The sequence below is a fragment of the Hirundo rustica genome, chromosome 25 (genome assembly GCF_015227805.2).
Source record: "Hirundo rustica isolate bHirRus1 chromosome 25, bHirRus1.pri.v3, whole genome shotgun sequence".
NCBI lineage: Eukaryota > Metazoa > Chordata > Aves > Passeriformes > Hirundinidae > Hirundo > Hirundo rustica.
Genome location: NC_053474.1, coordinates 2,975,506 through 2,985,748, shown reverse-complemented (window position 1 = coordinate 2,985,748; position 10,243 = coordinate 2,975,506). Strand labels below are relative to the sequence as shown.

The following is a 10,243-nucleotide window of genomic DNA, read 5'->3' as shown; positions in this document are numbered from 1 at the left end:
GGGGTAAGGGGGACAATCATGCTGGCACAGGGGACACGCTGTCACTCAGGTCCCTGCCCAGGACATGCCACAGGTAAAGGAGGAGGGGGATGAGGTTGGAGCCAGGTGGGATTTGGGCTCTGCTCCCAGGGAACGGCCTCAAGCTGTGCCAGGGGAGGCTCAGGAGGAATTCCTGCATGGAAAAGGTGGCAGGGCATTGGAGGTGTCCAAGAACACCTGGATGTGGCGCTGGTGACAAGGTGGCACAGCTTGGACTCCCGACTTGGAGGGATTTTCCAACCTTGATGATTCTGAGGGCAGAAATTCCACCTGACTGGGAGGAAAACCCAAAATGGGAAGGAGCTCCTGTTCCTCCTCCCAAATCTTCTTGGCAAGATTTTGAGTGGTCCAAAATCTCTGAGCTCTGCTGAACACGGTGGGGGCAGCTCTTTTTGTGCCAAATTTCACCTATTTACCCCCAAACCCCTCCCATCACCTGAGCTCTCAGCCAACCTCGCTGTCCAGGCACCCTGTGGCTGATTCCCCTGCTCCAGGTGTAACATTTCCAGGGATTCAGGCTGCTCCTGGCCCTGGATCTCATGGACAGCACACACAGGATCTGACAAAAGCAAATTTATTTCCTTTTATGAAGCTTATATTACATGCATGGACCAAAGCCAGGACAACAGGTAACAGCAGGGCTGGGGTTTTGTCCAGATTCCATCAGTTTTTTCTGGAATCCAGAGGCCAAATTCAAGGAGATTTTTTTTTTTCCCCCTTAGAAAATAATCATAATACAAGGAATGTTGGTTTTTTTTGTTTTGTTTTGTTTTAATTTTGTTTCACTTCAATTCCTCCTTCTCCTATTCCCTGCATACAGCAAATGCTCCAAAAAAGGAGGCAGGAGGGAAAAATCTAAAGCACACACAATCCCCACCCCCCTCCCCAAAATTCCCTAAAACCCACTGAGATGGGAGGACCAAACCTAGCTCTAATCCATAGGAAAAAAAAAAAAATTAAAAAATACAAACAGAACAGCAGGAATAGAGCTCTGACAGGAGCAGTACCCTCGGGATTTTCCTAGAAATAAAAACATTTCCCACATTTGTTCAACGAGATGCTCCAAATCCCTTCGCATCGGTTCTCTCGGGGGTTTGGAAAAGCAGCCGGATACACAAAGATCGGTTTGGAAAACAAAAAGTATTGCATTCTTGGCAAGAGTCTGCTGGGTGTTCTGGATATTCCCAGAGGCAGCAGAGCGAGGTGGAGATGGCAGAGCCATCGGTCTCAGGTGTGTCCCTCGGCCCAGCCGGGTCTGGCTGAGGATTTGGGGACCTGTCACCAGGCCCCTGCTCAGTCCCCTGTCACCTGCGTGGCCTGGGTGTCCGAGCTCTGGTTGGTGGACTGGATGAACATGGGCTGGGTGATGTCCTGGCCCGCTGGCATCGTCACCTGCTGGATCTGGTACAGCTGCTGCACACACACAAGGTGACAAAGGGACCTCTGTCAGTGCTCAGCACCCCCCGGGTTTTTCAGTACCCCAAAACCCCAAACACACCCTGAGCTGCCACCAAATCTGCTGCTAACTCCCACCAAAGTCCTTCTGGGAAGGCATGATGCACACTGATTTCCCAGAGAAGCTGTGCTTGCCCCTGCATCCCTGGGAAGTGTCCAAGGCCAGCCCGGACATCCTGGGAGAGTGGAAGGTGTCCCTCACATGGCTGGAAGTGGATGAGCTTTAGGGTGCTTCCAACCCGAACCATTCCATGATTTATGATACTTAAGGAACATGCAGACGTTAAACCCTTTATTCCTGAATTGCTTCGGATTTAGGATTTCACCCCGAGTGCCAGGGACTGGGTTAATTCAGGGCAAAGGCAGCAGAACATTAAGGATCCCCCTGAGTTTAGACTGGCACAGCGTTCCCTCAGTGCTGTGCCAGGACAAACACGCAGATTTGGGACAGCCCCTTGCGACCCCCAGCCCTTACCTGTCCATCCGTGAACTGGCTGAACTGCTGCTGCCCCTGCTGCACCTCTGTCTGCGTTATCTACAGAGATAAGAGCAGCTCATCACCGCCAGCCCCTCCCCGAGGGTCACAACCCCACCAACACCGTCCTGCTGCCGCCTGGGGAGAGCTTCTGAACCTGGGCCGCGTTCTCCAGCACCCCGACCGCGAGAGGAACGGCAGCCGCGGACACCTCCAGACCGAAACGCCGCCTTCCGCACCGAAACCGGGTCCTTCCAGACCCCAAAGCAGGTCCTTCCAGACCCCAAAACCACGTCCTCTCTGCCTCCCCCGAGGAGGAGGTGGCCTCCAGGCCAGCGGGAAGGCAGAGAAGGATCCCTCAGCCTCAAGGCCGCTCCCGACGTTCTGCCTTTTCCTGCACGGCTCCTCCCTCACGCCCAGGCAAGGAGGAGAAGGAAAGAGAAGGTCTGATGAGCCCAAAATGTTACCTGCAAGCAGCTCAGAAGCAGCGGCAGCTTCGACCAGAGCCACACAAACACGCACACCAAGCTTCGCATGCACCTCTCACGGACACCTAAAGGAGGTTTCCGCTAACGCTCCTTCGTTTTTATTTTATTATTTTTTTTCCAAACAACAAAAAAAAAAACAAACCCCAAACAAACGGAAAAAAAACAACCTCTTGACAAAACGGGAAGAAAAGAAAAGCAGGAATCCTAACCCAAGAGGCGGTGGGAATCCCCTGGAAGTCGCAGCCTCGGGGGCTAGGGGAGAAGCCCTGGAGGCAGCCCTGCGGAGTGCGTACCTGCTGTGCATTTGTTGCAAGCGTCTGGATCTGCCCCTGGACTACCTGGGTGCCTGACACGGGTTGGGCTAAGCGGATATACTGCAGCTGGCCAGCATTCAACTGGACCTGGAGACAGGCGGAGGGGGGGCAGGGAAAGAAAACGAAACAGGTCACTCTGCACCCGGAACACACAGCAAAATCCCCTGCTCGACGCCGCCGCGGCAGCTGGAGTTACGGGGGGAGTGCTCCCCCAGAGTCCACGGAATTCTGAAGGATTCCCAGCAGGAACCACGATGGACACTAAAGGCAAAACTCCAGGGCACGGAGCTCCTGGAGATATCCCTGAGGCACCACATTCCTCCTTTTTTTTTTTTTCAATTTTCCAGGCTGGGAGGGGTCAGTTAGTAGCTAAAGCATATTAATGGCTCGGGTTTCTCAGGGATTTGGGAGCAGTTTTGGTCACAAGAATTAAGTGTAACTCCTTTGAGGCAGCGTTTCGCATCGACCTTTACGAGCTGGCAGCACCAAACCGTATCCTGACAGGAAAAATTTAAGGAATAGACAGGAATTTTGCCCATAAATGAAGCCAGCAGAGACGGCAAACCCCAAAGGTATTTTTGGAAGCTTTGAAGGCAGCTCTCTGCCAACACCTGTCAAGCCCCACCTGGCAGAGGCTCAGGCTTTTTGGTGTCAGTGCTTCTTCATGTGAGAGATTCAACCCCGAATTTATTCCCTAAATCCTCTAATTTTGGGAGGTTGGATGCTTGGGGATGTGGGACATGAAGAAAATACAGGTAACGCTGTTAATACACACCTGAGAGCAATGAAAATGTCGCAGATACCACTGCTGGATTTTTCCCTCTGTTATTTAACTTTACAACATTGAGATTCACCGTTTTAAGGGTAATTTTATACCAAAAAACCCCCCCATGTTTTGAGGGTTTTTGTTCTCTTTTTAAGAAGGGGATGAACACACAGAACACTCTAAAAAACTGCTGACTGATAAAGAAGTGCCTGGAACGTGGTCCTGGCATTTCCACAAAAGCCATCAACTCCCCTTTTTGTGTCCGAAAGCTCCAGAATTATTTCAAGAGCAAATAAACTCCTCCCGAGCAACAAAAATTCACTAAAAAACTGGTTTGTGCATTGAGATCTGCAGGGAGCTTGAGTTTTCTGTGCTGGGGGAGATTAGGTTTTAATTACATCATGAAATGATGGCGGAAGAGATTTGGGAAAATTCCTTCCAGCAAGAGGAGGAAGCTCCAAAGAACCTGCCCAAAATGAGGCCTGGGTAAGACAAAGATTAAATTCAACATAAAATTCATGAGGCCAAACGATTATCGCTTAATTGATGGATTCACCTCCAGCTTTTCTCTGTCCCAAAAATAAAATCCACTTTTCCACTTTATTCCTGGGATAATGAGCAGCAGGGAGTGTGCACAGCACCAGGAACACATGGATAACCAGGAGTAAGATGCTCCCAACACTCCAGAGGCAAACTCCAGTTTCAGGAGTTTCCAATTCTATTTGGGTGATCCAAGATTCTTTGCTGAGCTCTCGAAGTGCAGAGAGCTGTCAGAAGATGGCTCTGACTGCGCCAAAAGAGAAGGGAAATAAGGGAAAAAAAAAAAATAAGAAAAGCAAAGCAGGAAGAGCAGAACAGACCAAGGACTGGAATTCTGTGGAGCTAAATCCAGGTTTTTCTCTGAGTTTTATTTTATTTCACTTGCTGGGAAGCTCCTTCAGCACCAACTGTGGTTCTTCAACAGAAGAATCCTCCTGGTCGCAGCCAAACAGGATCTCTGCTGGATGGGGAGCTGGGAATTGGGATTATTCCATCCCACGCTGCTCCTACGGTGCTGGTTTTGAGGTTTTTTTGGAGCTGTCAGAGATCCAGGTATTCCCCAAAAGATTCCTCACTCCAGCCCCTGGCAGCTCCTGAGGAGGAGCTGCAGCTCCCTGTCCTTCCCCAATCCCAGGAAAGAGGGAGGAAAAAGCAAATTCCTGGTCAAAACCAGACCCTAAAACCCCTCCAGTCTGTCCAAAAACACAGGATCACTTCCCAAAGGATCCCCCTGGATTTTCTTCAGGAGGTTTTGGCCCTGCACAGCTCCTCTGCAAGGAATTCTTCCTCCCAAGAGATGTCCAAGCCCCTTTCCGTAGCTCCAGCATTCTCTGGAGACACCTGGGGATGATCTCAGCTATTTTTTTCTTGCTGAGGATCCACTGGAGATCTCCTTCCACGATTCTTTGAGGAACAAGCCTCTCAGAGAGATTTTCACAGAGAAAAGAAGTGAAAAAAAAAGGAGAAAAAAGAAATGGTAGAAATGGTAAAGAAAGAAAAGAAGAAAGGGGCGAGAAGAATGCAGAGAAGAAAAAGGGTTCCTTGTAGTCAAACAGCCGATTTGGGAATTCCTTCCTTCCTGATCAACGCCTCACAGCAGCAGGGATCAGCTGAAGACACAAGAGATGAAAAGAGCTGGAAGAATCTGGCAGCTCCCCCAATCCAAACCCTTTCCAAGATGCTCTGGCACAACACGAGCGGAGGGAAGCTCAGCAAGGCTGGAAAGGCAAACGCTGTGTGAAAGCTCCGATTTCACAAGAAAAACCTGAAATCCAAGCGAAATGTCTGGCCCTGGGTGACCTTTGGGTTCTGGAACACGGAACTGGCTGGTTTTTTGGGTTTTTTTTTCCTCTCACAGGTGTGATATTTCCATCTGGGGGAACCAAAAGCCACAGCTTTGCTGTGATTCTAAGTTAATGTCACTTTTTTGACCGCTGTGTTTACTTAGGACGCATTTCAGAAAGTTTTGGTTACGTCGGGCAGCCAAAATCCCGTTTTTAAGGCTGCTGGAAAAGCGAGGAGCTATCTCCCGGTTCCACAAAGCCATTCCTCCAACCAGCCCCAAATATTTTGGAGCAATATTTCTTCTACCATCAAAGTTTATTAATAACTCCCAGATGGCACCTTTCCCACTCAGCCTGCCAGGTCATGGCTTCAGATTGCAGAGGCACAACCAAGTAAAGGCAAAAGAAATGAATTCCCTTTTATTCAAACCAGGCTGCGGTGAAGAACTGAGGTTTAGCCAGGAAATATTTGATTTACCGCTTCCTAATCGCAACTGTTTCGCTCAGGGGAAGGTGTTTGGGGTGGGCAGTGAGTCCAGACTAAATGGGTTAAGATTTATTTCCCCCTTCGTGTCACGCTTGGTTGGTTTTCCTAAGCGCAGGAACCACGCCACTCAACCCAAACTTCCTCCGCGTGTTAACAAAGCCAACAGAAACAAGCCTCATGCTCACAAATTCGCTCAGGGAGGCTTTCCCACCTTTCCTCCTGGCCAAATCTTACCGGGATCTGCTGGATTTCTCCCGTGTTGGTGATGATTTGCTGCATCACTTGCATGGTTTGCCCTGTGCCGCTCTGAGCCTGCTGGGTCTGGCCCTGGGGCTGGGCCTGCACGATCTGGACCTGCTGCCCCTCTCCCACCTGCATCGTCACGGGGGTGGTCTGCACAAAAAAGATACAGGGATGAGGATCCAGGAGTGGAAAATCCAGGAGATGCCAGGATTGGGGCAGATTGAGCCTGTCCTACACCCACGGCTCGTGTCTGGGGTCGGGGCAGGCCTGTCCTACACCCAGGAATTGTGAGGATTAAACCATCACAGACGGAGCTCAGAGCCTGGGTGAGGCACTTTCCTGGAGGATCTGACCAGGAACAGCACCAGGAATCCCATTTGGCCCTGAAAAGCTGAGGTTGCCCCACAGAAATGTCTAAAATAAGGCAGGACAAGGATTGGAACAACTTGGGACAGTGAAGGTCCCTGATTGTGGAACAGGATGAGAGTTAAGTTCCTTCCTTCCAACCCAACCCATCCCCTGGGTTAAACCCATGATTTCCACGGTGTCACTGCCATTCCTGAGCAATCCATCCCTGAGGATTCGCCTGGCTCCCTCAGGCCTGGCTCTCCTGGCCCAGCTCATTACCGGCCCTGGGGCAGGTATCCTTAGACCCAGATTAAATCACCACAGACGGAGCTCAGAGCCTGGGTGAGGCACTTTCCTGGAGGGTCTGACCCAGGAACAGGACCAGGAATCCCATTTGACCTAGGAGAGCTGAGGTTGCCCCACAGAAACATCTAAAATAAGGCAGGACAAGGACTGGAACAACCTGGGACAGCGGATGGTCCCTGATTGTGGAACAGGATGATTTAAGTTCCTTCCTTCCAACCCAACCCAACCCATCCCCTGGGTTAAACCCATGATTTCCACGGTGTCACTGATGTTCCTGAGCAATCCACCCTGAGGATTGCCCTCAGGCCCGGCTCACCTGGCCCTGCTGGGGCTGCGCGATGATGATCTGGCCCGGCTGGATGGTGGTGGTGGCCGTGGTGGTCTGCTGGCCCTGCTGCTGGCCCTGCACCTGCACTGCTGCCGGCTGCTGCGCCAGGGTGAAGTAATACTGCACGGGCTCGGCCGGGGTGACGGCCTGGCGCACCTCTTCCTGCAGGGAAAACACCGGGATTGGGATGGGAACGTGGCACCTGCCCGCCCCGCCACAGAACATCCCCTACAAACACAGCCCCTGGGAAAGGAGCTCCAACACCTCACTCAAAATGATGCCTCAGGTTTGACCTTTGCTGCGTTTCAGGTTCTGCGCTGCCCAGGTGCAGCTCTGAGCTCACACTCAGGGTCACTCAGCTCTCTGCACACAGCAGGGACACAAAACAAATCCTGCTCCTGCTGCACACCAAGGACAGCTGGGACAAGTGTTCAGCCCAAAGGATGGGACTGCACAACCTGGAGCTGGAATTGGACAATGAAACCCCAATGTGCAAACGGACCAAAACTTATAAAAGTGTGAGGCCTGGTGACCGTTTGTCCATTTTGTGTTCATTTTGTGCCCATTTTGGTTCCACCTTGGGTGCAGCCCTGCCCAGGCTTTTGTCCAGCCCAAGGTGTACCCTAAAGGCCTTTCAATAAATATCTACTTTATTCTCCAGCTCTGCCCAGTCTCTGTTCCAGCTCAGCCTTCCCAAGGCATCAAAAACAGTTCAGCCAAGTCAGCCTGAGCTGATAAATCCTCGTTTACTCAGCTCTGTGGAAATCAGGAGCGTTCCCAATGAAGTGTGGATAATGTGGAGTCGCCACTGAGGTGGAGGAAATGAATAAAATTACCAGAGTTGAAAGCCATGGAACTTCCTCATGAGTGAATTCCACACAGGAGGAATTGCAAATACCCCAGGAAACCCCCTCTGTCACCCAACCCCTCTCCCCAGCTGCGATCCCAGCCCTCTACCAAGCTCTGATATCAAAGCCCTAATAAAATAATAGGAACAAAAGTCATGGATTTGATGTTCGCTGTTGTGCCTGGAGTTATTTATTTAAATCCAGCTTTTCCAGGCTGACAACCATTCCCTGCTGTGGGAGCAGGAATATCTCAACAGTGGGAAGAACCAGAGGCTCTGCTCAGCCTCCCTGGCAGCAGCAACGCTGCTTTCTTTCATCTCAGGAGAGAAAAGCCCCTCATGATCAACGATATTCCAGGATTTTCAGAGATGATGGGATGCAAATACCCCAGGATCACAATTCCTGAGCTCCCCAGAGCAGGTGGGTAAGGGCAGATGCAGCTCCCAGACGTTCACTCCATGGCAGAAGGCGTAAACAATCCTCTCCCAGCCACCTCGAGTTCACAGCTGAGAGTGTAGGATGTTTACACGTGCTACAACATGGGACATTCCCACTTCCAGCAGCCTGCTGGAATCCCTGCTTTTCTCAGGCTGGCTCATGGATTCCCCTTCAGTTGATCCAGCTGGGCAGGAAAAGGAAAATTCACATTAAACAAGAGCATGTCTGGGTGGGCATTGTGCTGGAGTGAGGAGTTTGCTGGCTTAGAAGCTGTTTTTTGGGGAGCAGAACAACTCAGGAGTTGCTCCTGGGAGGTTTCCCAGCAGAAAATCGCATCCCAAAGATTCAGCTGATCCCGGCTGGCTGTAAAAAAAGACCAACTTTGAGCCTGGCTCTCAGGGCAAACACCATCACCACCAAACACAGCACTTCCCACTCCTGCAGCTCCCTGTCACTCCCACTCCCCTCCTGAATCCCTCTGAAGGAAGGAGTAATGATAAATTAAAACATATTTTCACCAGGGCAGGTCTGCAGTGAACCCCCAGGCACTGGAGAGCTGGGGCTGCTCTAAGCCCAGTCCTCAGGTTATTTCTGGAGCGCTCCAATCCCCAATTCCAGCTGAATCCTGAAATAATTAAGGCAACTGAGTCCTCCTCTGAGCATCTACCCCGGGTTCAATCCCGTTTGCCACAGGAATGGTTTTAAATCCAAATCTGCCTCCGCTCCCTCCTAGCCCAGCGTTTGCCATCTTTTTATTTCCAAGGCACAGCTGGATTTCCCGGAGCAACACAACAGCAGGATTTCATTCCCAGCCCTTCCAAGAACCAACGCTCCCCTGTCAAATCGAGAGATTAAAAATCCAGGCACAGGCAGCCACTTCTCCACAGGATTTTCCCTGTAAATCCTTAACCTACATTCCTAGGGGGGCATTCTTGTTCTCCATTTAAACTTTTCCTGCTGGAAAAAGCGTTCCTGGGGATCCAGCAGTGGTCACAGGTGGGTGAGGAACATCTCCCCCGGGCTCATTTCCACCCAGAACTCCCCAGGATTTCCTGGCTGGGATGGATTATCCCAGATGTTCTAACACACTCCGGAGGTGCTCCAGGAATTCCTTGGATTTCAGAGCTTGGATGTTCTGCAATGACAACGTCCTGACGTGAATCAAGCAAGGAGAAGGCACGGGGAATGCTCTCCCTCCCAAACACTGCTAAAAATAGAAAAAGCACAGGAATGAGGCACCTCAAGGGAGAAAAAAAAAAGAAAAAAAAAAGTGGATTTCCAACGCCAGAATGGAAATTTCAACGATTCCAGCTGAAAAAGAAACTCTAGTTTAAAGAAGAGCAGCTGTGAGAGCTGTCCTGTCTTTTAATTAACACCGAAGTAAGGAGTTTGGGAGAAATTGAGGATTTCTATTGACGTTTCTATTTTCTGTCGAGCTCCCAGCACGCCTGGCATGCCGATTTTGACCCCGGGAGCAGCAGGGTGGACTCTCCTGGATATTCACAACGTGGAAAAGTGTTTTCCTTATTTTCCAGGCCACCTGGAAATCAGGATGGGAAGTTAAAGCCAGCTCAGGGCACCATCCCAAAGGAAGAGGTGTGGATTCCCTATTCCCTCCCTTTATTGTCACTCCTGGAGCACCACAGGGACATTTCCAGGCACAAAATCCAGCTCCAAATGGGAATGCTGCTCTGTACACTCAGAGCAGACAGAATTTTCCACGCTATCCAGGATTTAGAGTGGAATAGGGCAAAAAAACCCCAAAATCCCTGTCAGAGACAAACTTCCAAGTCAAGATGTTCCACGGGGTCCCAAATTCCCCAGTTTTTAGGGAGAACTTGAGATTTTTCCATGCAAAAAAAAAAAGTTGTCTTAACAATTATTT

The 10,243-nt window shown here is 50.5% G+C and overlaps 1 protein-coding gene across 3 annotated transcripts in view; it reads right to left on the bottom strand.

Annotated features, from left to right (window-relative positions):
* Nucleotides 1–597: 597 nt before the first annotated feature.
* Nucleotides 598–10,243, bottom strand: part of NFYC (nuclear transcription factor Y subunit gamma) — a 33,377-nt gene continuing 23,731 nt past the window's right edge. For 2 of the 3 annotated variants that reach the window (XM_040086081.2, XM_040086080.1), the window contains exons 6-10: nt 7,061–7,234; nt 6,082–6,240; nt 2,751–2,858; nt 1,970–2,029; nt 598–1,452 (exon numbers count right to left, since the gene is read on the bottom strand). In XM_040086081.2, the coding sequence (XP_039942015.1) occupies nt 1,333–1,452; nt 1,970–2,029; nt 2,751–2,858; nt 6,082–6,240; nt 7,061–7,234 (621 nt within the window). In that variant the 3' untranslated portion in view covers nt 598–1,332. The remainder of the gene's footprint in view (nt 1,453–1,969; nt 2,030–2,750; nt 2,859–6,081; nt 6,241–7,060; nt 7,235–10,243) is intronic. The other variant, XM_040086082.1, reaches the window with a different exon arrangement.